Below are 26082 nucleotides of genomic sequence, written 5' to 3'. Positions count from 1 at the left end.
ATTTATATAATTCTAATTTGACCACTTGATTTTTACACATCTATCATTCGATTTGTACTCACATAGTCTTAAAATATATATGTTAATACTTTTATTATTCTGCGATATTCGTTAAAATATTATATAATTAATAAAGTTAATTTGTAATCAATAATTAAAATATTTAAAAAAAAAATCATAACAAGGTAAAATCCCTAAAACAAACAGTAATAAAAAAATAAACAGTAACGAAAATAAGTCAGTAAGGTTTCGATAAAATATATTTTGTAATATCATGTGCTTGTTAAGGCAAAGTTTAATTAATAAATATGAACAGAATTATCAGTCTTGTTAAATAAATATGATATAATTATTTACGTAGAAGAATATTGATTATAAATATTGGCAGATCAATGTGCTGGTATAATCTATAAACAAAAATGATACTTTATAATGTAATGGAGAAGTTTTTTTTACATATTAATAAAATGGTTAAATTTTGTACTTTGGAATTATATTATTTTTTGTGTGCAATCCATCGTCAATCAACGTGTTTATAAAAAGCATATATTAAATCTTACATAGAAGCACCTGGGGTCGCCTTTATTCACGAACAAATCACTCCCGATATTGATAAACAATAAAGTTTAATAAACCGGCTGTTTTTTGCTTCTCTTCAACAGCGCCAAGAACCCAAACAGATGAAACACAAAGTAAATAGCGGTCATGCCCAAGAGGTCTAGAAAGTAATTGTTTTCTCCGAATCCGAAAAAGTCCAGGACTTCCGTACCAGACGATATGCAGGGGAGACCAGCTCTGGTGTCACACTTAATGGTATCGATCCGTTGCCACTGCAATATGGAGATGGCCTCAGCGGAGTAGAAGAAAATGGACAAGTACCGGACCCAACCGATGTAAGCGGAAATGCTGGAGAGGTTTATAAAGTTGCCGGCGAAGAGATAGCCGACAAAATCTATTGGAACTGATACCAGAGATGCTGTTGCGATCGACTCAAATGTAGCAGACAGCCATGTTCCTGCAAGCATAGTTAACTTTATAACATTTGGTAAGATATACGTTACAATTCATTACATACGTAGGTACTGTAACAAATAAAACAAAGTAGGTACCCAATTAAGAGAAAACAAATTTATCACACATCTATGTATATTTAAAGACATTTTTTATCTCAATAAAATGAATCCAAATGCACAAAACGCTGGTTCATCAAAAGAATTTTAGGGATTTTACTAGTATAATTTACGAATATGAACAAGTACTACTAGTAATACTAAAAGTAATACAAAAAAAATCAATAACTATTTTTTACCTCATACAACTTTTTCATGTTATTTTAATCAGTTCTCCTATTAATAATTTGTTTCCCGTGAAATTTTTAGCAAATTAAACCATTGCTTTGTGTGTAAATAAGTATTTATATAAAAAATGTAAATATTGATTCAATTGCGGTGTTAATGATGCCTAATAAAAGAAAGATTCATGTACCTAAATGAATAAATATGGCCAGTGGTTTGGTCAAAAATCAATCTTTATATAAAGATACATAAATCTATCTAAAAAATTTAATACATTTTATAAATAGTAAAATTTTATAAAATCTCATTACTACAATAAGCCATCTGAATGTTTGTTTTAAACTTTATAAACTAACCATAAGCATTCGCGCAGTTTGCTGAGAATATAACAGGCACTATAAACAACATGAAGCCAAGAAATCCTCCTTTGAGTCCAACTATCCAAAATATGAGAGTTGTATAGATGAATGGTTCAATTACAGCTCGGGGTATCTAAAAAAACAAGCCTCTTTAAGAAAATTCAACATTGTCTTTTTTATCTCGAAATATGTAATTTGAACAGTCAATAAAAATTGTTGAGGAATATGAGTTTTGTCTTAAATTACCATAAACGCCATCTTGGAAAGATAATATGGTCCAGGTGTATACAGTCCATTGGCAAGCTCCCTCAGTAGAACGGATATCTCAGAAGGAAAATGGTTAAATACGCTATAGATGTACATAAATATAGTCTCCGTAACGACGAGGTACATCAATCCTTGCACATTCTGAATGTCCCTTTGATCGATAGTCACCAAGACGTTTTGAAATGGAATGGCCAATAGCATTGCTATGCCCTAAAATTATAAATTTGTGTTGAAATAATTTTAACATGGCAATTGATATCTCTATTGTCAACTTGGAATTATCATTACCAAGTATGCTAGTAACTCGGTAATCCATATTTTCTTATCGTTTTTGGCGGCTTTGTAATTTCTCCACAACAGCCAATAAAATTGCGTCATTTTACCTGGGGTTTCTCTGCAAATAAAATTACAGCATGAAATTTATCATATTATTTTTACATCACTCAGGGTACAAATTTTGTGTAAGGTTGTGTCCAAATTTTTCACAACTAACAAAACACTTCTAAACAAAATATATTTTTTCCTGATTTATTTTGCTGCATACGCATAGTTACGAATATAAAATGTGTAAAAAAATAATTAACCTTACATTGAAATATACTGTTGATATTGTTCCTCTCCCTGAAAAACAAAAAAAACTTTATTTTCTTGAAAAAATTAGGTTTATATTTTTTTAAATGACTCTCAACTTACGCTACGGAATAAATTAGATGTAGGTCTGTATACTGTCCTTCCATTGGAGAGAACATGATGACCATTTGATTTGACTTCCTTAAGAATATTTGTCCGTTCGGTAAAGTCCCAAGCTCTGCACACGGAGTCGGCTTTGTCATCCGTAGACACAATATTGACTAGGAATTCAGCTTCATTATATCCGATGGGGCAGTGGAAACCTTGGCTGGAAAAAAAACTGTTTTATAAAAGTGTTTCGAAAAATGCGTACAAATACTGGTATAGACAATTGAAATTGGAGATCTCACCGGCCGAAAAAGATGCTGGCTTCGTCAAGAGGTCCCATGTAGGCTATTTTTCCTCCAGCGAGCAACATTATTCGGTGGAAGAGCTGGAACGTGCCAGAAGCAGGTTGATGAAGGGCACACAGTATTGCGCGACCTGATGCTGCCAGGGTACGGAGACTGGCCACCACTGATGCAGCTGCCCAGCTATCTAGTCCGGTAGTTGGTTCATCGCAGAATAAGATTGGGGGGTTGTTGATCAACTGTGAAACGAGCAGGATTTTTTTTATATATTTTTTATTGGTTGTTCGTTGTTGAACTTTTCGTCATCATCAACAAACAAGTTTTTTATTCAAATCGAAAACATTTCTACCCACCTGAACAGCTAATGACAACCTTTTACGTTCACCCCCAGATAAAGCGGAAATCAAAGTATTATAACACTTGATAATTCCCATTTCACGAACTAATTCCTTTATACGTTTTCTTCTTGCAGTGTATTTAGTGTGCCGATCCATTTTCATACGAGCCTTAAAACATAGTCATTTATTTGATTTTATTTATTTTGTCCATCATTGTCCCGAGTTTCCAGGGTTCTGGCAAAGAGTATATTTTATTTGTTAGGTACCAAATTATTCACCATGAACTGCATATGTTCTTTTACTGTAAGAGATTCAATGGCCAGATCCTGTTGTGGAACAAATCCGGAGATTCCAGAGAGAACCCTCTGGCTAACAGGAGATCCATTCAATAAAAGGGTTCCTGTCATATCACCTTGGACTCGTTGGCTGACTGCTGCCAGGAGTGTAGTTTTACCAGCACCACTAGAACAAATATAAATATGTGCAATTGGAGCACACGTAAGCGTTGTAGAGTAAATCAAAATAAATACCGTTATCTCTGTAGGGGAGATGCTCCAAAGAACTTGGCAGTGGTAGAATTTTATTATGAAGGAAAAACGTAATGATAGTGTGATGTCAAGTTTTGTCAACAGAGTCAATGGAATGTCGAGATAAATGATGCAACACCAACAAGATTTACTATTGTTGACTATTTATACATTTTAAATCTAAATATGTACATAATTATCATGTCTTTTAAGTTCTATTCAATTAAAACCTAGCCTTGTCTAAGCTGTAATTGTCATCATTAAAAATATTGAAGCAAATTGTATATCGTTTGCTATTCATCGGTCGCAATAGTTTTCATTAATACTTATTAATATATGTTTTATTTTCCATAGACTTCGCAATATCTCTATGAATACAAATGTTTCGTAAATGTTAGTTTGTTCAATATCTCAAATCTCCTCAGATTATTCACGAATTGCTTTTCAATATTGATAAAACGTTGCGCTCGAATACGCACGTGTTTTATATGCCAGTGTCATGCTATTTTGAATAACAGTTTTTTACAGCAATGGCACTGCCATCCGTTGAACGTAATAGTAACACACGCAACACTAGACATTGCTCATAGTGGACAGCGTAGTTCTTGACAGCTGCTGTCACTTAGCATTTTTAATGTTTTTTATTGCATTGTTGTTTCATATTATAGATTATTCATATGTTCATTGCTTCACACGTTTTATGAAATGAAATACATATATTAGAAATGTGTGCTTTCTATTTTTTTATCAGACTGATCTACAGCAACGATTGATCGGGTACAGGGTACAGCTAGTTGAAAATATATATTTATCAAACTTTTATGTAGCATAGGGTTAAATTTAAATCTACTCGATTACAATCAATTATAATCAATAAGATATTTATCTAATTGATTATAATCAAAATGTCAGTTTGAGAATAGTTTTTAAGGCAAACTTTCCTCCTAAACGTGAGCAGTATGCTCTTTTACAGAGATAACAAATATAAAAAATATTTACCTGGGTCCCATTATAGCAGTCAAAGTTCCCGATTCAATCAAGCCATTCACTGAAAGATTAATTCCGTTAGTCCGATCCTTATTATTTCGAAATGCATGATGAAATATTAAAAGTTGATTTTTTAACATAGATGAAGAAGAAAATGGGTAAAAAGTTAATTCCAAAATTTGAGTGAATTCGGATCTTGCATACATCCAAAAGAATCTCTTCTAAAAATAAAAGCTTTCTCGATTCAACATAGATGGCTGAACTCATATGTACTGTCATAAGATTACTCACAACATTTTGAGTGTCTCCAAATACAAGAATTTGAGTAGTGTGGGTGTCAATAATGGGTAGAATTGGTGAATGTTACACGTGTGTAAAGTTATCACTTAAACCAGCCTATGACGGTCGTCAGCCCCGTTAATGCCCAGACTTCCATATTCTTCTTCATCTTTGATGAGAGCTCAAAAAATGTCATAAGATTAATCATATACTACATAGGAGTTTAAAATTTTTGAGTGGTGTGGTTGTCAGTCATAGGTAAAATAGTAAATGTCACACGTGTATAAAGCGATCCCTTGAACCACCCTATTACAGGTCGTAAGACCTTTAAATACCCACGCAAGAATATGGGATTCTTCATCGTCTATGTTGAGATGTCAAAAAATTAAAAAGTAACTCCACTTATGGAGAAAACTCAGATTTGTGAACAAGTATTGGACACACTCAAAATGTTGTAGGAGAAGTATAAATAAAATATTATATTCAAAATACTGATTTCGAGTTTTAACGACAACATTTTGAGTGTGTCCAAATACTTGTTCACAAAATCTGGATTATCTCCAATTACAGGAGTAATTAATCCATATTCTTCTTCATCCTTGATGAGATGTTAAAAAATAATTTTAAAAAATCCCTTTTTATAGTACTAACCCCCCAATATAACAATAAATGTAAAATAATATTGTAAAGGCATGCTTGCCTTTATCCAGAAGTTGGATTTTTTCATATCGGGCTCCGCAGAAGCCCCCGGATATCTTCCTGGACCCCCACACGCTGAGTCCCTCCCAGGACAGCACGATTCCCCCAGGAACGCGCCCTTCCCCACCGAATTCCTCGCCATACTTCACAGTACAGGGGGCTTCCAAACTTCGCAGGCCAGGAGACATCATGTTGAAAGAATTGCTTCTGAAATCAAGCAAATGTAATTTTATAATAAACTAGGTAAAAAGTTGAAAAGGAGAGACTGAAGAATTCAGAAAGGGATGATGTGATGGACAGTCAGGGTTACAAATATACAGAATAATGTTTCAGGCAGTTTCAAGCGAAATAAACGAAGAGTTCATTCTTCTTCTTCTTTCTATGCCACTTCTAACAAAGATCGGCGATCATCATGGCTATCTTCAATTTTGATGCTGCAGCTCGGAACAGAGATTTGGAGCTTCTGCCAAACCTTTGTCGTAGGTTTTTCAGCCATGATGTCCTTCGGCGTCTTTGAGTTATTCGCCCCTCAATCTTTCCTTGTATGACTAGGTGGAGAAGACGATATTTTTCATTTCTCATGACGTGTCCGAAGTACATCAGCATTAAGCAGTTACAGTTCATTATAATTCTATAAAAATTGAACATTAAAAGTACTCACGATTCGAGACATTTACCCTAACAAAACGACTCATACATAAAATGAGCATACGTCCCGTTTTGAACGGGACCGTTTTTAGATAGCTTGTCCTGTTGTCCCCAAGTAAAGTTTCGGGACGTCGAAATGTGCCGTTTTCAAAAAAAGAGCAACACACGGTAAAAGTTTTAAAAAAAATGCAAAAAATCGACGGTAGTTTGTAGTATAGCCGTTTCATATAACTGCTGAGAAAATCCTAGCTTGATTTCGGTGCATATGGAAAAAACACAATTACAAGTCGGAGTATTTACGCACTCCCGTGGCGTCAGAAAATAAAGCTCATTTTCTCCTTCTCTCTCTGTTTTATCTTTTTTCTCCTTCATGTAACGAAATGTGCCTAATTAAGTGACGCGACCTTGAAATTTCACTCAATTCTTACACAATTGTAGATTATCGAATCGCCGCCTAAGAAGTTTCACTTTAAAATATTATAAAATAAAATAAATACATATATTTGCGTATACGTGTTTATATGTATATAAGTATACACATTAATATTAGGTACTTTAATACTTATTACATAGGCACTTATCTATATGTAGGTAGGTTCATTATAAAATAAGGTAAAATTAATAAATATAACAACACTCATCACTATTTAGCATAATATCCTGAAAAAATCAACTTCCTTATTATTTTTCACTTTTGTAATTTAAAAAGAATCTATTAAACCATTTTGCTTTATAGAAACGTTTGATTTTAACTTCCTAGAAATTTCTTTATTTTTTCACTTAGAGATGTAGAATCCATATCAATGTAAAATGATTAAAATACAATAAAATTGACCCATTAAACACGTTTATTTAATAATACAAACATACCTGCACTAGCCGGGATTAAATGTTACACTTTCTGAACACGTCACAAATTAAAAAAATAAAACAATCACTTTTTTGTGCATTCTCTTGCAGTCAGAAGTCACTATCCGTAGTCACTGTTATAGTCAATGTTGTAGTTAGTTTTACAGACTATGAGGGATCTCTCTCACTCACTCAAAGTAATCGGAAACGTTCATACCCAACCTTACAAACGCGTTAATCAAAATGAAAATATTTAATTAAATATTATATAATAACATATATCGCTCACTCCTTTCAAGAACGTCATAAATCAAAATACTTGATTTTTCAGGAGAACATTTTTAAAGTTTAAAAATATAATACAATGTTTTAAAAATAAATATCAAGCCACTTACTGAACTTTTTACTGTGCAACAGATCTTTTAGGTAAAACCTGAAGGTTTTTTTTTCCATTTGAAAAATATTTAGTATATTTGAAGAAATAATTAAAAAATACCTTTTCTTTAAAATTCAAAAACAACACTTTCTGCCCTGTAGCGGGTAAATATTAAGTTAAAAATATGCCGCTTTTGCTGGGATATAGTACATTTTCTGGGCATTCCGAAAACATGCACAACTGAAAATTTTCGATTTTTGATTTATGGCGTTCTTGAAAGGAGTGAGCGATATATGATATTTACCTTCAAAGAGTTTCATAACGAATTAAACATTTTAAAAATACAATCGATAATTCGGCGTGGATTTTTATTTTTGTGGGTGAGAGAACGCATTGGAAATTGGCATATCGCTCACTCCTTTCAACAACGTCAAATATCAAAAAACTTGATATTTCAGGAGATCGTTTTTAAAGTTTAAAAATATAATAAAATATATTAAAAATAAATATCAGGCCACTTATTGAACTTTTTACTTTGCAACAGATCTTTTTAGGTAAAACCTGAATGTTTGTTCTCCAATTGAAAAATTAATTAAACAATACCTTTTCTTCAAAATGCAAAAACAACACTTTCTGCCCTGTAGCGGGTAAATATTAAGTTTAAAATATGCCGCTTTTGCTGAGATATAGTACATTTTCTGGGCATTCCGAAAACACGCACAACTGAAAATTGACGATTTTTGATAAATGGAGTTGTTGAAAGGAGAGAGCGAAATGTATAAGTTCATCAGATCATCAGTACAAAATTTATATTAATTTCAAGATTTTATAGATATATCAACATGGGTGAAGAAATTTCTCGAGGAAAAAAATATTTACAGTTCTCCGACAGACGCCGTGGCGTAGAACTGGCGTCGCGGGTTTTTTCCCGCCAATTGCAAAGCGAATTCTAGAAAGATTTATTTTCAATTGGTCTGGCTGTTTGTGCTGTATTTTTCACATCAACCTTCCCTATCCTAACTGCATATAAGTCTCTTAAAATAGGGGCTTTGCGGTTATTCCTTCAAATGTGATATTATATATGCATTATTTTAAAGCTCTTGAAATACGCCAGTTCAATGACACCTCATTTATTCGTGACATTCCAGATGGAATATATTTTTTCATAAAGTATACAAAGCTATGTAAATATAACTATCATTACCATTATCTGGGTCAAAAGTACATAGCCACATATTATATTTATACAAATTTAGTAATTATTTACTGTTTACATGTACTTACGTATTTTTTTTTATTTAGGCTGCATAATACTGTATAATATTATTACATAACAATGAGTTTATTACTTTATAATTAAAAATCGTTACATATTGCGAATGTGGACAAGATATACGGGATGCAAACCATACACACGTATTTTCAGTGTCTGCTTACAACAGAGAAGAACATTCTAGATAGCTTAACACAGACAGGAATCCAACTCCCCACCCAAGTATCCACCCTTCTTTCTGAACCTAATTCTAGAATTGCGGTCATAATATCTAAAAAGATAAAGCCAAACACATTTCAAATATGAAATTTTATTTTATTTTTTTGTTTTGTTTGTCAACAAAATAGGACTTGACACTTGCAGAAACATCCTCTCACTGGGTGACAGAAAAAATATATGTGAGGTACCTACGTTGTAAGTAGGTGCAAATGTGGTATGGGTGTATATAGGTGTATATACCTACGAAATTTTGTAACAAAAGATAAGTGTAAAATGTAGGTATCTACGTAGGTACTACCTAATATAGGTTTTGTATTTTTTTTTAATTGTGTTGAACCGACTTTTTTGATAAATATTATGACGTCTGACTGAAGTTACTTATAAGGAAACGCCGAAGTGTAACAAGACACTTCACCGATGATATGCACCTATGTATTACGGGTAGGTACGTTGGTAGAACGAAATAATACAGGTATGAAGGCATTTTCAATACCTTAGAGCAGAGGTTCGCAAACTTTTTCATTTCCAACTCTACTTTTCTTGTAACCTTTATGATTATCAGCCAAACTAACGGGTAGAAAATACACATTTTAAAAAATCACAACAGTTCCTGTAAACGGGGTTGCTTTAAAGCAATTAATTCTCTCCTCCGTCAGTGGAATCTTTCTGTTCACGAGAAATTCCGAAAAGATGTTTAATTTTGTGATCGACTTCTAAAGCGCCAAGTTGAAAAATCTTGTATTCTTGAATAGTGTTATTTATTTGGCTACCAGGATTTTTGGGGAAATGCTAAAATACCGTGATTCAAACATAAAAAATTTAAAAGTAAAATGTGTTTGATAGTTTATAAACATTCTGTGCCATTGTTTTATCTTCGGCGCCACAAAAATCTCTAGGATTTTAAGTGTACACATGCTACTGATGAGCATGCTTATAACAAGTTCTCTAGCTATATACATTTGCTTGGAATACGCATGTTCGTTTTAAGCATGCTCATGATCAAAGCAAATACTCCAACACACATCTAGCAAGCTCTCTACCTGCTCAGTGTAGGGTTCTATTCTGATAAATAGAAAACCAAGTGGTTTTTCTCACAGAACTCTTTAGCTAGCAATGCAATGTTTCAATCATTTTCAGCCAGAGTTGGGTGTTCATATTGGTAATCAAATCTTGATATGTTTTATTTCTTGCTATATTGTTTTTTATATGGGGGCGATCGCAGATTCCAGAGGAATTCATTGCTCCAATAACATATTTAATAGTTCTCTCATCTCCCCAGCGAGACATTTCGGAGCGAAATCGTGCACGAAAACCTACTGCGAACCTGATTGATGCTAGCATGCTCATAAGCAAATCAGACGTGCTCAAAAAACGTCCCCTTCCACCCGCACCGCAAAAGTCTTTGGCTCAAAATAAGCATAATTATTTCTAGAAAGTACGTTCACACTTGCTACTAAGTAGCAATTGCTCAATAATAGCATGCTTACGTGCATATCTGAAGTTTGTCAATGAGAGAATATAATATTTTTCCATTAAATGTTGGTCAGAAATTCCAAAAGGATAAATGAGTGATTACATCATCATTCAATTAATAATTAAAATAAAAAAAATCCGAAAGCATGTCATAACCTTACATTTTGACAGTTAACCTAAACTTTAATAATAAAGATCTAGTTATGTGTAATGATGTATATTTTGAGTCGCCCAATATAAAAGTAAATACACCAAAGACAATCCATTAAACATTGGATAGAACAGTAGGGATATAAATTTTAATTAAGAATAATGATGGCAGGGATAGCCTTTGGACGTGCTTTTGTTTTTAGTGCTGGTAATTTTCTCGAGCAGATGAAGACCGAGAAAGACTTGGCACGATCAAGTATGCCAAATACTTGAAAGTGGTCAGGTTAGGAGTCGAAACAATTGGCGGGTATGTATGAGGAGATGCATGAACGTGGAAGAGGCGAAGAATGTTTGCAAGGACAGAGTGGTGTGGCGTTATATTCTCTCTGCCTATCCCTGCGGAGAAGCTGCGTGATGGTTAGTTAGTTGATTTTCTCGAGAATGTGATGATTTTGACTAGATGAGGGCAAGATACAGGCGGTGGGTCCAACCTAATCTCTTTTGTTGTATGGACCTATCATTTCCAAGCCAAATTTTAATGGGATTAGTGGATAATAATAATAAATTTGGATAACTTATATAGCGCCATTTTTGTAAAATAATACCTAAAGGGCGCTTGGATATGCGAAGAAGTTGCTTGCGTAAGGTTCAGCGACAGGTTTTCTAAATTGGTCTGAAAACCACACTCAGTTGGATCAATTTTTATTTAAAAACGTACAATGTATTTAAAAGGCTGGAGCATTTGAAAGTTTTCTTTGCGAGGAGATTGTAAAAAGTTATCCGTAGTTGATTGAATATAAATTACATATAATTATTTTCAATCTCCAGTTTTTTTCTCTATGAAGTTATTGAAAATGTCTGCATATTCCACATAAATCCATATCGTAATTATTTTCGAATTCATTATAACCAGAATTCGAATGCATTCCAACGACAAATGCCCCGTGAATGAACTTTTATTAAATGTTATTTATATAAAACTAAAAGCATTTTGTATCCAACCGCTGGGTGTGCTCAGGTGACCAGTTCACAAGAATCATTCCGTTAACTGTGTATATGATACTATATTGTATGTAATAATATAAATCCTAAGAAGGTTACATGTTATTATTATGTCTTAACACCAGAATTCTAGAGTTGGGTTTTAAGTTATAAAGTTTCTATTTCTGATAGTTATTGAAAAATAAACAAAGCAAAATTTATGCAGTTTTATTAACATCTAAAATTAAATACATTTGGAGAGAAAGTTTTTGTTTTGCGATTGGTATTAGTTAGTTGGTGGCCAATCCCATTGTCCTTTGGGTGGTAAGGTTTCTAATGGCTCCCATGGTTTCCATTCCAGCATCTTTCTTGACAGCTGCAATTCATTCTTTGCCTGCAGTATTAGTTCTTCTACTTGTCCACAACCAATCTGTTTTTCCACCTCTGCAACATTGTTGGTCTGTAAAAATTATTATGCAAGGTTAAATCAGCATTATTATTAAATTACATAGATGCAGGGCTTATTTTTAAACAATAAAGGTCCAGGAACTCACTTCGTGTCAAGCTTTTTACTAAAACAAATTCATTCATTACAATACCATATTATATAATATTGAAGAATTATATAAATATAGAATATAATTACGTAAGCGAAAACATTGTTTTGCCTAATTGATTTTAAAAATTTAAAATTAAATTTATCTTTGAAAAAAGGTAGCAGAACGCCGTTCCACCACGCTACATGGAAAAAAAGCCCTGCATACATATTTACATATATTCTTCTAATTTCTAACCCTTATCCGCACCCAATGGCGCATAGGGCACTGCATCGTATTGACGAAGTGTTATCTTAATTGTTACTTACATGAAAGCAAGGTGATAACTTCTGCGCTTCAGGGACCAGTCCAGGGTAATATTAAATAAATATTACAATGTAAAAACACCAATATTTATTTTCACCCCCCCTGGGAATCAAACCCGGGACCTCCAACACGGTAGCTAAACACCCTAACCATTACACCAAGGAGGCGGATATATATTCTTTACTTTCTAGTTAAGCAGGCAATGGCTCTACATATAAAAACAATTCAACACACCTTTATAGACTTTTTTTTCTCCCCTTCGCATTTTTTCAACCATTTGTGCATCTATTATATTATAGGGTAAAAAAGGGTTACATTGACACTTCCCTTCCCCATGTCGACACTACTAATTTGATATATGAATATTATCTGATATTGAATGAACCAATGTCTGTTAAAATATCTTATTATGCCATTATTTCTGGATGACTATTCTTTTAAAGAAACGTCGATTGTTTATAATAAAAGTTTTAGTGACAGTTGCATCGGATGTTTCATGGCAGGCTTAGAAAATAAAAGAATGAGATAATTACATTTTTCAATATAGTTGCTCTTTCCAAAACGATTTGCTCAGTATATTTTCTATAAGCCGCAGCTGGAGGCATTTTGACGAGTACACGTAAAATTTTACTGTATAAAGCTCCGAGTTGATGGTGTGGATTCGCGGATACCGCCAGACCCGTTAGTCCTGTCGCCTACAATATAAGAATATACAATGAACAAAGCAATAATAATAATAAATATTATATATTTTATTAAAACATATACTAACCCTCTTCAAGACCCCTGCCATTTTCAGATACTTGATTTTGACACTTCTCTTTCTTTTGACTTTTGATTAGATAATAATGTAGTACCAAAGACAAAACTTTAAAGGCATAGAAAAAATAATTCCATATTCTTAGGTAGGTACGTATTCTTGAATTTGAATTCCATTCAAATTCAAGAATACGTACCTAAAATAACATATTTTCAAAACTTTCAAAACCTAAGCAGGTTGAATATGCACGCATTATTATTATGCGCGTATTTTGCAAGTAGGGAGGTAAGTACTGTTGAGTAAAAATAACTTTTAATACCCATTTTTATTTTTTTACGGGAAGCTTGTCTGTAGGTGGAGAGATAGGGAAGGTAAATGTGTGTATACCACGAACACCAGAACATTTGAAAATAAATATTCATTTTCCATGATAAGTGGTGCTACATAAGCCATAGCTAGATTTCAGAGTCCCTTGGACTCAAAGTAATTTAAAAAAAAAATGGTGGGAAACAAGCCCATAACGCCAACGCCAGTTTAGCAGTCGAATGACTACCCAACTCACGGCTCCTCTAGCTTCTAGGAGGCACTGATAATATCTATGTATTATCTATGGTTAACTTAGTCAAATCCAGGGGGGGTCGACTCGTAAACGTCAGATTGTTCAAAAAACGACCAGAAATGACGAGACACGCTAATACACTAACAAAAACACCGAAACGGGAACGAAAAATACGAGATACCAACAAGTTGTTTGAGAAACCAATACGAGATACCAACAAGTTGTTTTTAGAGAATTGTATCTGTAATATACTTGTTTGTAAATTGTTATATATTTTTTGTTTAAAAGGGCAGAAGGAACATTTAATAAATTGTGTGTTTTTCTGGAATTTTTGTCTGAAATATAGTCATTTGAAAATTCTCTTTTTTGTTTTTATTTAAAAGCATTGTATCGATTGCGATGTATCACACAAGTTTGAGTGTGTAATATTTAGTGAATATATAAAAAAATATGTATAAATGTATATATGTTTTTATAAAATATTTATTAATATATACATATATATATATAAAAAAAATAAATATATATATATATATATATATATATATATATATATATATATATATATAAATATATATATATATATATATATATATATATATTTACATATATATATATATAGATATATATATATATATATATATATAAATGTATATATATATAAATATATATATATATATATATATATATATATATATATATATATATATATATATATATATATATATAAATATATATATATATATATTTATATATATATATATATATATATATATAAATATATATATATATATATATATATATATATATATATATATATATATATATATATATATATATATATATATATATATATATATATATATATATATATATATATATATATATATATATATATATATATATATATATATATATATATATATATGTATATATATATATATATGTATATATATATATATGTATATATATATATATATATATATATATATATATATATATATATATATATATATATATATATATATATATATATATATATATATATATATATTTATATATTTATATATATATATATATATATATATATATATATATATATATATATATATATATATATATATATATATATATATATATATATATATATATATATATAAATATATATTATTTTACATTAAAAAAAGCTAATAAGTCTGATTATTTGAACAGAAGCCTCAATAAGAAAGACCGTAGAATAAAAAAAAAGAAAAATATTTTAGCAATTCGGCGAGTGACGAATAAGTAAAAAGGGTTCGAATGTAATTTATCATTCAGCGGCTGAGTTTAGAAACTACTAATTGCCTGAACTCTTTTCATAAATGTCGCGTTTTAGCCGTGACCTCTATATTTTTGTTTACAATGAAATAAATAAATGTTGGTTATAAAATTCCTTTTTTTAATATTGATATTATAATTATGTTAATATGTAATAAAACAAATTTTAATATAAATATCATTTGGCCTGAAAAATTAATGGTAAAAATTTCGCCGGGTGGATCCGGCCGCGCCCAGCCGGGAGCTAAGTACCTTCAGCCGGGAGCATCGATTACGGTTTTATTATGTTGCTTGCAATATTTTTTTATATTTTTACTGTTGCCATGATATTGTTAGGAAATCGATTTCGCTTTGAGATTTGCTCTATTCCTCTACATACATCTGCTTTGATTAATTTTTATTTTCTATTTTTATATGTTTTATACGTCTATTTTTATTTTCAATGCCTTAAACATCTTTATTAATCTTTTTCGGTCTGCCGGAATTCATTAGGATTTTTTAAAGATAAAATTATTGATCCGTGTCTGCATATGCTTTTATAAATTTTTAACACTACACTACACTTTTCTCTATGTATGTATTTACGTACCCACTACCTACTTACCTGTAAGTATTTATGCGATGGATTTCCTTCTACAAATAAAAATTATTGCGAAATACACAATAAAACACCTTTTTTAATTTTAAATAAAACATGTAACTTAAATTTTTTTTTTTCTTACTTAAAAAAATTAAAGAGATCCTTGAGCGTCATGAGATTGCGCCAATTTCGTTTTATTTGGTTAAAGTTTATCTCCTCTTCGGGTTATTTGTAATCAATTTCGCGTTTTTTTTTTAATATATGCATTACTGCACTAAAACCTTTCTCTTCTAAATATGAAGATAGAAAGGCTATTATAGGTAATTTCAATTCTTCCCACAGAATTAGGTATTGATGACGAAAACGTACCCAAAAATCAATATAAACACATTGATTACATATTATTTTGGTTTATTTATTGACTTGGCGTTTAATTTGTAGAACTCCATTTTAATTTATGTATTAATTTTAAATCAAACACAGATTTTTTGAGTCTACTAAGTTGTATTTTATTAATAAAAAACACATAAAAAATTATACTGTGACAATTGTTTCGCCTTGTTAGGGCATTATCAAACGAATGACCATTCGTTATCCATGAATTATCATTCGTTTGATAATGCCCTAACAAGGCGAAACAATTGTCACAGTATAATTTTTATGTGTTTTTTATTAATAAAATACAACTTAGTAGACTCAAAAAATCTGTGTTTGATTTAAAATTAATACATAAAATATTATTTTTGCTTCACAGTCATTTTGCAGATCAATAAATTACTCTTTTAAATTTGGACTAACACTTTCTACGTCTGATAAAAATGGATTGATTAACCAAGCTGATATCAAAAGTTCCTGCTAGTCTTTGAACCGTATTATCATATAGATTTATATTATCCACTGACACTTCGTGATGGAATTGCATTTTTAATTTATTATTAGATTAAAACCAATATTTTTAGCTTTTCCACTTTTTTATTTGACCAGCGACCGGGTTTCGTCGTTACCGACATCATCAGACTGGATCTGATGATGTCGGTAACGACGAAACCCGGTCGCTGGTCAAATAAAAAAGTGGAAAAGCTAAAAATATTGGTTTTAATCTAATAATGTATTATCATATCTTCGATAAGGGCATTAATGTGGCTATGATACTATATGTCTTTTTTAATGGGCCCTTGTTTTATATGAAGAACTTGATAATATTGAGTATTATGCCAAAGTTAAAGTTAAATTTTGCGTATGAAAGTGTAGTTTTTCTTTATTGACACAACGTTCCCTTGAACCTCCCGCTCCCTTCTGCAGCACCCCCCAAATGCGAAAATTTTAAAAACGCCTAGCCAGACTTCCAAAACGCCCAGAAAGGGGCGCTGGCACCCCCGATAAGAAACATAACTTCAGGAAGTGGTGGACACTCCTTCTGTCCTTTTAAAATATTGTGTTTTCTGGAATTTTATATATTGTATATTATAGTAAGTCAAAAAAATTACCATTACCATTTACCGTTGTACGGCTGAGTTGAGTAACCATTATTAAACTGAACTTTTGAACTCAACTAAACGCCTAAACTCTTTTTATAAATGTCGCGTTTTAGCCGTGACCTTTCTATTTTTGTTTACACTGAAATAAATAAATTTAGATAGTGAAATATCTTCTTTGTAATATTAATATTATAATTTTGAAAATATGTAATACAACAAATTTCAATATCAATACCATTTAACCTGAAAAATTAATGACAAATATTTCGGCGGGTGGATTCGACATTCAGCCGCGGCGAAGTCACGCCCAGCCGGGAGCTTAGTACTAGTAGCCGTTTACGTCACTTCCGGCCGCTGGCGAATATCACTTCCAGCCATAAAAAATCGAGGTAGTTGGCGGTCTTTATATAAATAGTTAGTCTGTGGTCAAATCTGTGAGTCAAATTTTGGTTGAGGTTACGGATCGGAGTTTTGTAATAGTGAATTCTTATTCTCTTCGGTTACTGGAGTTGAATTCTCCAAAATGGCAAAAAACCCTCAATCTCCTACCAGCGGCGTCAAGCCTATGTTGCTTGGCACCAGGCTGGTTGATGAGAGAGAACGGTTGATTGGTATGACAGATGAGGAACGAGCTTGGAGAAAGCAATGGCTGAAAGACCAGGTGCTGTCTTCTAAAGAGCCCAGATTCGTTCCAGAGTACTGGAAAGGCCGAATTAATCCCATCCGCAGATTTTATCGTTGGCCTTTGGACCAAGCTTACTATGCTCTGGCTCCAGTTTTGGTAACTACGAGATTACATAATTATTTTTAAATGTTTACATACAAGTGATCTTAGCATAATATTGAGAAAACTATACATCATTCTGGTTCATGTTCTGTTCCCTTCCGCATATAAACTATCGGAGATATTGAAGACTCAAATACTTATAATTTGAGTTTTTTATAACTGCAATAAGTAAAGGAAATAATTATTTGAAATCGCTACAAAAGGATTTTGGTTATTTTTTTACTAATTAGAGCATCCCTTAACGAAAGCAGTTTTTATTAGGATTTTTCAGGTATCAAATAAATTATTGAATATGTATTGAATTCCATTATTGAGCGCCCTTGAGGTAGTATTTTACGAAAATGGCGCTATATAAATTATCCAAATTTATTATTATTATTATTTATTAGCTAATAACTTCGTATCTTAATTTTCCAATCGCCTAGTGTTATTTTCTTAATTTTGAGCTTAAGAATACTAGAAGCTCAATTGATAAAACTGTTTATTGCTGTTTTTATGCTGTGATATTCCTTATATTCATTTATGAAAAATTCTTATAAATTTCTATTTTATGAATTATTTTAATGATTTATTTTTCTATTTTACATGATTGACTGGAAAAGCTACCATAGAATTTGTTACAGACATATATGAATGTAAACAATATTGTATGAAAGTCTTCATTTTGTTTATAATTGTTTTAACGTAATGGTTTTCTTGTAGGGTGAATCGACTGCCGCCCATATTCGTTGGTTTACTGGTAAAACCCTTCTTTGTGGACTCGCTATCTATTCTATAGCTTACTACTTGAAGTACAACCGTAATGTAAGTGACTTTAAAAAAAAAGTAAATTAAAGTTCAATTTGTTTTCATAATCATTTAGGACCTGGCAAAACAGCAAACTAAAATTTAAAAAAAACATTTGACACATCAATTGACTAACTAACTCTTTCATCTATCTTCGAACTGGTCTGGTATCTGAAAATGGATAAAATTGATGCCCGTGTTGATAAAGCTTATTGGTCATCAAACAAGTGGGAATGTACTCGTTGAATATACTTGTATGAGGGAAGAAATAAATATACAGTAAAATCTGCCTAAAACTGAATGCGATCATTCCAGTGTTTATTTATTCTATTTTCACAGCTTTTCGGTTTGGAATGAACTGTATTTTAATAAAACAAAGTAAAAATTGCCTAGAATTACAATGAAGTAATAATTAAGAATTAAATGATAAATTCATGTGTATTGTTTTACTGCATTTTCAACCTGAGAATAGTATTTGGAGTTTCTCTAATAGTTTCTTTGTTCCCTCATGTATTTCAAAATGCATTGTCGCGACTTCTTCACGAGAGAACAATGTATGTCCAATGTCATTTGCATCCTACACCAACTTTTTTGTCAATTTTAATTGTAATAACTTCACACCTGCTGTTTTCAGCAGCAATTTTAGCTGCACTTAGAATGTCTTCAGTCGTGGCAAATTCATTACCAAAATTGACTACATCTTCTGCATCATCTGGCAGATTTTTCCTTACAGAGATCAAAAATTGCCCTTATATTTTCCACTGTCCTAATTGTTTCAGCATTAGGTAGTTTCCTGGTTCAGAGTATTTTACATAGAAAATACTCTGATCTAAAATTTGTTTTCTGTTTGTCCAGGGTAAGGTATATAAGGGGGCCGGTTTAGGCAGGTTTTACTGTATACCGTTACATCCAATCCACCAAGTAATGTCGATAAAGGTCATAAATCAAAAGATATCTAAATAAAATGGTTAAAATATTCAACAATATAATAGTTTCCATCTGTATTGCAGTTTGTACATACTATTTAAGTGATGCAGGAGTATTTATTTAGTTTTATGTAAATAATATATTTGTTACTGCTAACGGTACTGGAACACTTGTGACGAGGAAGACGGAAACGCGCAAATGAAGACAATCTTTTATTTATTAAAAATTACAAAGTTATAAATGTGAAAATAACAAAATTACACCAATATATCGAAAATTACCAAACACAAGGGCGAGAAGAACAAAGCGACACCAATATAAAAACAGAGCGAGCGCGGCGTATACACGTTTTGAATATTATTTAATCTGAGCACACTAAAATTAGTCCGCCACCCCTTATACATATATGATTTCAAAGGAGTTACATGTGGTGGGGACAATATTATAAACAAAATAAAAGTCGATGAACAGTGTCTCTTTGTTCTTCTCGCGTACGTTTATGAATACTATTTTACTACATAAATTATTCTAAAAAATACACAGATTTTGGCCGAAACAATATTGTATAATTGAGAAAACACAAATTTTTTGCAAATTAGTGATGTAGTTATTATATTAGCAATTATTGTATGCGTTACCTTACCACTTATTGCTTGTGTTTTCCACAGGACTGGACAAGGGCTGGGGGCTGGAAAATCACTACTTCGAGATCAGCAGTTTTACCCAATCGGGAGAACTTTCCCAAACTCTCCGAGAGGTCTAAACCCTCTGATTACTGCGATCGGGGCTTTAAAAATGCTCCCATATAAGTTTCTATCTGTACCAACTGTCGGATTATAGAATTGTCGACTAGATTGATTCAACGATTTCCGACTTCTGAAGCATAGCATGGGAAATATAATGATGCATTTTGGCAAATGAAGATGTATAACAAAATAAAATAGTCTTCAAATGTTAACGCCTTAGCTAACCATCTGTAATCGCCCTGTAAATATTAATTTTGTTGAAAATGGCAATTTCTATTTATTTAGTTTATAAAATAAATGTACTATGAGATCAATGTATGAACAATTGTTTTATTTCACTTATAAAAATGCACTTAAATATTATATGGAAATGGGTTAGTTCACCCTGATGACAACTTAAGAACTGCGATTTTAATCATCATAAATTGAGCATAATTTCTACCATTTGGAATATCTTGGGCATATTTAAAGCAATTCTAAAGGTGGGGACTGACCGGAGTATTTTGTCATAACTTAATATTCGCGGCGAGCATCCGAAATCGGTTGAAGTACTCAGAATGAGCTCGGCTCGCTGTACTTACTATACGAATGCCCGCATCATTACGTGTTACGTTACGATGAAATGACTCCGGTCAGTCCCCACCATAAGGTATGTTATTTTCACACAGACAATTAAAGAATACTAATAAATCTGAATCTTAGGGTTTCGTTTGGCTTGCTATGGTTGTTTCATGGGCTTTGAGTCTGAGGTATCCTGCTCTGTCACTGCTTCACTTTTATTCCCGAACAAGCTGCTCACTCTTTTAGCTTGAGAAACAACTATAAAAATAAAATATAAATTTCTCTTGTATATTGTGTTACATGTTGCACCATACGTCTACTGAGCAGTCACCAAAGTGCAATAGTAGTATTTAGGAGAGGCATGCAATTTTTTTTTTTTTTTTTGGGTTTTGTAGTCAACCATAATGTTGCTCTTTGAATGCCTCTCCCAGATACCGATTATTGGTCCGCAAAATTGAGCTGATGTGTACACTGCATAACATTATATTACCATAAAAGAAAGTAAAAAAAGTTTTCAATTCCACTAATACTAGTGGTAACATGTTTATAACAAACAGGATTCGATCATTAAATTTAAAGATAACATCTTGGCAGAATTTTCCATGTTCCTACGTAAACTATAATAATTTGGCATTTTGGATTTTTATAAATGAATGTTTTTTCATATGTATATCTTTTAAAAAAATCAATTAATGTATTAAATTTTCGAATTTGTAACCCTAGCAACCGAAATGTACTGCAAAAAATATAATTATGGATGATTTAAATTATGGGGAGTATTGATATAACTCAACAAAATAATAAAAAACGGAATGGAATGTTTTAGCAAATAAAAATCTATCAGCGAAAGCTAAACTGGCAGTACACAACGGAGTTCTGGTTCCAACCATTATGTATGGAAGCGAAGCATGGAGTTGGCAAAAGAAGGATGAAAGCAGACTGAATGCAGTTGAAATGTGATCCCTCAGACGAATGTGTGGCAAAATGATGTTTGATAAATGTTCGAATGATGAAATAAGGAAGGAATGCAAGGCTGAGATAAGCATTATCGATAAATTATGAAAGGTGTGTTGAGAAGGTTTCGACATGTGAAACGTATGAGTAAGGAAAGAACGGTTAAACAAATTTATAAGGAGAATGTAGTTGGAAAAAGAAGCAGAGGAAGACCGAGGAAAACTTCACAATCAGGTATGTCAAACACTTGAAAGCGGCTGGGTCAGGAGTCGTAATAATTGTCGGGTATGTATGAGGAGGTGCATGAAAGTAGAAGATGCGAAGAATGTTTGCAAAGACAGAGTGGTGTGGCGTTCAATTCTCTCTGCCTACTCCTGCGGCGTGATAGTTAGTTATGGAATGTTCCAGAACATTATCAAATGCTAACCACAATGGCTTCAAAGTGTATGGAAGATATGGTGACCTTTTTTTGTAGAAATATTTTACACAATTATATTGTCAATGTAATATTATTAACGATTAAATGTAAGCACGAGTACATGTCGCTCACTCCTTTCAAGAACGTCATAAATCAAAAATTGACAATTTTCAGTTATGCATGTTTTGGAATGCCCAGAAAATGTACTATATCCCAGCAGAGGCATATTTTTAACTTAATATTTACCCGCTACAGAACAGAAAGTGTAGTTTTTGCATTTTGGAGAAAATGTATTGTTTATTATTTTTTTTAAATACTAAATATTTTTAAAATGGAGAAAAAACCGCCAGGTTTTACTTAAAAAGATCTGTTGCACAGTAAAAAGTTTAGTAAGTGGTTTGATATTTATTTTTAATACATTGTATAATATTTTAAAACTTTTAAAACGTTCGCCTGAAAAATCTAGTTTTTTATTTATGACGTTCTTGAAAGGAGTGAGCGATGTGTGTAGGTATTCTATGATAATACGCGGCGGACATCTATATGTATTTTCTCAAAGCTTATCGATTGGAATCCGATACCGACAGGACAAAAACATCTGCTTTACCGATATTTACATTTGTGTTACCTACACAGTTTCCTTTTTCGAGAAATGTCAATAATACACTATATAAATTAGTTAGTCTGTGTCTGTGTAATACACGTCAAAGCTGGTCAAAGTGTGTTGATATCGTCTTCGTGCACCTAAATATATAAATTGCCTCTTGATTAGGTTTTCACTAGTCAGTGTGTCGACAGATAAGCTAGCAGAGATATAACTGTTGATATAATTTGGTAATCAAAATGTTTCTACCAATTTCTGGAAAATTCATTCAATCCTATGTTTTTAACAAATTTCAAGTTTTGATGCATGAAATTACATAAACCGTTGATAAATAACAACCACTTGGTCGACGTGACTAACACTTTGTGACCTCTACTTTATATTGTTTGTTTTTGCGCCTAAAAATACATTATTTCCATCTGATTCATTGACATATTAACTGGACCAGTAGCATTTGGATTGTTTTTGTTTGAATTAATGTGTCAATAATTTCACTCATTCGGCTTTTACAGGTGAGCAGTGAATAAGAAGGCAATACATAAGTAAACGAGATGAATAAATTGATGAGACTACATTATTTGAGATGTCATCCCATCCTAAATAATATAAGGTAAGAGATCACTTTTATTTAAGTATCATGGAAAAAATCATAAAAGTGTTCAATTAGGTGTTTCAATATTATTTGTCTTATAAATTGAAAATAATCATAATAAGAATAATACAAGTATCACAACACAAATAGTAAAAAATAAGGATCTTCTTGTTTCCATTCCCGCCTTAATTTACAATAGTTAGAGTATGGAGGTAGTTCCGTTTAATGAGAAGATATCTTAACTTTTATTATGTTTAATCATTGCAAAATAAAAATATGACAGAACACCATCTAATAGGTGAAACCACAATTATTTTAAAGTGTTAATTTTTAATTTCTCAGTCTAGTGAAATTTTCTGTTTCTGTATGAGCCTTTACCATAGAACTCCACAAATACAAATTAGCAGCCTATAAGTCACACAAAACAGTACGAGTAAGGGTATACAACTCCAAGTGAACTTTTCATTTCCTAGCTTCCTATTCCTACTCCATTTCCTTTCTCATATAGCAGTAAGGTTTAATTTATTTCTCCTTTTTTGATCTTGCGATGTGTAATTAAGTTTTTCATGGATATATTGTATAAAGATTGTTTCAGTGCATAGTTGTTTGGTTGTTGTGAATTGAAATTTAATATACGTTTGGCAATCATTTTAAATAGATATTTTTTCTAGGTTGTTTTCTGGACAATTAGGAGACTTGGGATCCGGAGCAGGACAAGGTGGAGGAGGTGGAGGAGCCATCCGATCCGCTGGAGGATCCTTTGGAAAGATGGAAGCTGCCAAAGAAGAAGAATTCTTTTATAAAAAGGTTAATATTCAAATCTAATTACAGTATATGTTTATCCACTCCGTGTGACTGGTTTAGACATAAAATACATTGTTATCTCTCTCCACCTCTTTCCATTCGCTAACTAGTAAAGATAGAGAAAAAAAAACAAGCAAAGACCGAGATATTTAAAAGTGCAAAAATAAAAGACGTGGATGGAGATGCATATTTAAAAAAATTATTGAGTGAAAGAATAGTATGTAATGTCTAGAGTTCATTTGTGGTATTATACTTACTCTGCTTCAACTTGATTCCTCTATTTAATCACTTGCCACCCAGGGTTGAAAACAGTACTGAAGTAAAATACTTGTGTAAAAGTAAAAATTGTCCACCTCTGTGGTGTAATGGTTAGCATATTTAGGTGCCATGCTGGAGGTCCCAGGTTCGATTCCCAGGGGGGGTGAGAATAAATATTAGTGATTTTACACTCTAATATTTATTTAATATTACTCTGGACTGGTCCCTGAGGCGCAGGAGTGATCACCTTGCCTTCATGTAAGTAACGGTCAAGATAACACTGCGTCAACATGATGCAGTGCTCAATGCTCCATTGGGTGCGGATAAGGGTTAAAAGAAAAAGAAGAAAAATTGTGAAATATCGAGCATGTATGTCATGTATGTAATATGCAAAATTGTAAATGTGTGTGAATGTGTGTACTATTGATTTTTTTTCGTATGGATTGTTATATATATTTGTGCAACCACTACAGTAAACTCTTATTATTCGCAAGGGTATGCTCAGGCAGCAACTTGTATACAACTAACTATCTCGCACTTTTTCCCAATTAAAGATTTAAAAAACCTTATTGTATATTTTGTTATATTGAAAATGTCTTTTTTTTCAGCAAAGGGAGCAATTGGCAGATTTGAAATCAGGTCTGGCTAATGAGATAGCCTTTCATGAACAACATATCAAAGAACATGAAGCGGCTATTGAACGTCACAGAAAAAGAGTGAAAGCCCTTGATAACCATGAATAACTTTTCATAAATAAATATAAAAATTTTGCACACAGAAATGTAGTTTACTAACTTGTACTACACCATACTTACGTAATTTTAAGCATTTACATTTTTTATGTTTACAAAATACACAATTTGTTTTTAGTTATGTATGTAGTTTCATTCATAATAAATAAATGAATATCTTTCTGTGTTTTATTATCCTACTTTTCAATGTCTTGATAACTAATATTCTTAATATTATTAATATGTAAAGCATTTACTTTGTGGTTAGTTGTTTATACTTTTTTTTTTAATTTACAAAAAAGTACCTACACTCTTGTCGTAATCGTTGAGCAATATTGACTGCCATGGGGGGAACAACAGTGCAAATTTTATTTGAAATTTGTTGCTCGGTGTTGATATTGACAGGATGAATTGAAAATCAGAAAAAATATTTAAAGAAACAGATCCCAGCACTGCTCAGCTGTTGTCTACGAGTGAATTTGTGTTCACTGTGATTTTGGTTTATTTTTTACACTGGAACTCATTAGTCTTTTTTTATTTTCATCTGTGAAAATCACAATTTAAAAAACTTTAGAAAGTAAAAAGTATACATTTTATGTTAATGATCATATGGAATTCAATAGTAAAACATGAATCACAGAAATATCATAATAGTGG

The 26082-nt window shown here is 31.9% G+C and overlaps 4 protein-coding genes and 1 long non-coding RNA gene across 5 annotated transcripts; 2 read left to right on the top strand and 3 right to left on the bottom strand.

Moving 5' to 3' along the window:
* Positions 1–234: 234 nt before the first annotated feature.
* LOC148309782 (protein scarlet-like) lies at positions 235–4792 on the bottom strand. Its single transcript, XM_088259449.1, has 10 exons — positions 4766–4792; positions 3518–3701; positions 3255–3407; positions 2902–3140; positions 2615–2819; positions 2511–2542; positions 2210–2315; positions 1901–2131; positions 1652–1787; positions 235–1015 (listed from the first exon to the last, which is right to left on the bottom strand). The coding sequence occupies exons 1-10, from the start codon at positions 4774–4776 to the stop codon at positions 627–629; spliced, it is 1686 nt and encodes a 561-aa protein (XP_088115575.1). The 5' UTR covers positions 4777–4792; the 3' UTR covers positions 235–626.
* Positions 4793–11912: 7120 nt separating this feature from the next.
* Positions 11913–13382, bottom strand: ND-13B (NADH dehydrogenase (ubiquinone) subunit ND-13B). Its single transcript, XM_088259433.1, has 3 exons — positions 13336–13382; positions 13097–13258; positions 11913–12160 (listed from the first exon to the last, which is right to left on the bottom strand). Exons 1-3 carry the CDS (start codon positions 13354–13356, stop codon positions 11987–11989), a joined length of 357 nt encoding a protein of 118 aa, XP_088115559.1. The 5' UTR covers positions 13357–13382; the 3' UTR covers positions 11913–11986.
* A 4309-nt stretch (positions 13383–17691) lies between these two features.
* On the top strand, positions 17692–20828 carry ND-B17 (NADH dehydrogenase (ubiquinone) B17 subunit). Its single transcript, XM_088259431.1, has 3 exons — positions 17692–18038; positions 18747–18848; positions 20426–20828. Exons 1-3 carry the CDS (start codon positions 17781–17783, stop codon positions 20564–20566), a joined length of 501 nt encoding a protein of 166 aa, XP_088115557.1. The 5' UTR covers positions 17692–17780; the 3' UTR covers positions 20567–20828.
* On the bottom strand, positions 19957–23103 carry LOC148309779 (uncharacterized). Its single transcript, XR_015837477.1, has 2 exons — positions 23069–23103; positions 19957–21322 (listed from the first exon to the last, which is right to left on the bottom strand). It is a non-coding gene; the product is annotated as an uncharacterized LOC148309779 (long non-coding RNA).
* Positions 23104–23143: 40 nt separating this feature from the next.
* LOC148309778 (ATPase inhibitor mai-2, mitochondrial-like) lies at positions 23144–25604 on the top strand. The gene is made up of 4 exons (XM_088259434.1): positions 23144–23270; positions 23553–23650; positions 24304–24439; positions 25303–25604. The coding sequence occupies exons 2-4, from the start codon at positions 23592–23594 to the stop codon at positions 25435–25437; spliced, it is 330 nt and encodes a 109-aa protein (XP_088115560.1). The 5' UTR covers positions 23144–23270; positions 23553–23591; the 3' UTR covers positions 25438–25604.
* Positions 25605–26082: the final 478 nt, after the last annotated feature.

Source organism: Brachycentrus maculatus, unplaced genomic scaffold (assembly GCF_059751285.1).
Source record: "Brachycentrus maculatus isolate JH-2025_06_01 unplaced genomic scaffold, ASM5975128v1 h1tg000117l, whole genome shotgun sequence".
Lineage (NCBI taxonomy): Eukaryota > Metazoa > Arthropoda > Insecta > Trichoptera > Brachycentridae > Brachycentrus > Brachycentrus maculatus.
The sequence above is the reverse complement of the archived record's forward strand: the minus strand, read 5'-3'. Positions and strand labels throughout refer to the sequence as shown.

Coding starts and splice junctions, on each gene's coding strand:
- LOC148309778 (XM_088259434.1), top strand. CDS start 23,592: ATGAATAAATTGATGAGACTACATTATTTGAGATGTCATCCCATCCTA. Junction 23,651..24,303: donor CCCATCCTAAATAATATAAG/GTAAGAGATCAC, acceptor TATTTTTTCTAG/GTTGTTTTCTGGACAATTAG. Junction 24,440..25,302: donor AAGAATTCTTTTATAAAAAG/GTTAATATTCAA, acceptor CTTTTTTTTCAG/CAAAGGGAGCAATTGGCAGA.
- ND-B17 (XM_088259431.1), top strand. CDS start 17,781: ATGGCAAAAAACCCTCAATCTCCTACCAGCGGCGTCAAGCCTATGTTG. Junction 18,039..18,746: donor ATGCTCTGGCTCCAGTTTTG/GTAACTACGAGA, acceptor GTTTTCTTGTAG/GGTGAATCGACTGCCGCCCA. Junction 18,849..20,425: donor ACTTGAAGTACAACCGTAAT/GTAAGTGACTTT, acceptor TGTTTTCCACAG/GACTGGACAAGGGCTGGGGG.
- LOC148309782 (XM_088259449.1), bottom strand. Junction 3,408..3,517: donor AAGAACATATGCAGTTCATG/GTGAATAATTTG, acceptor CTATGTTTTAAG/GCTCGTATGAAAATGGATCG. Junction 1,016..1,651: donor AAACTGCGCGAATGCTTATG/GTTAGTTTATAA, acceptor CTATGCTTGCAG/GAACATGGCTGTCTGCTACA.
- ND-13B (XM_088259433.1), bottom strand. CDS start 13,356: ATGGCAGGGGTCTTGAAGAGG. Junction 13,259..13,335: donor TGGCAGGGGTCTTGAAGAGG/GTTAGTATATGT, acceptor CTTATATTGTAG/GCGACAGGACTAACGGGTCT. Junction 12,161..13,096: donor GAGCAACTATATTGAAAAAT/GTAATTATCTCA, acceptor TAATTTTTACAG/ACCAACAATGTTGCAGAGGT.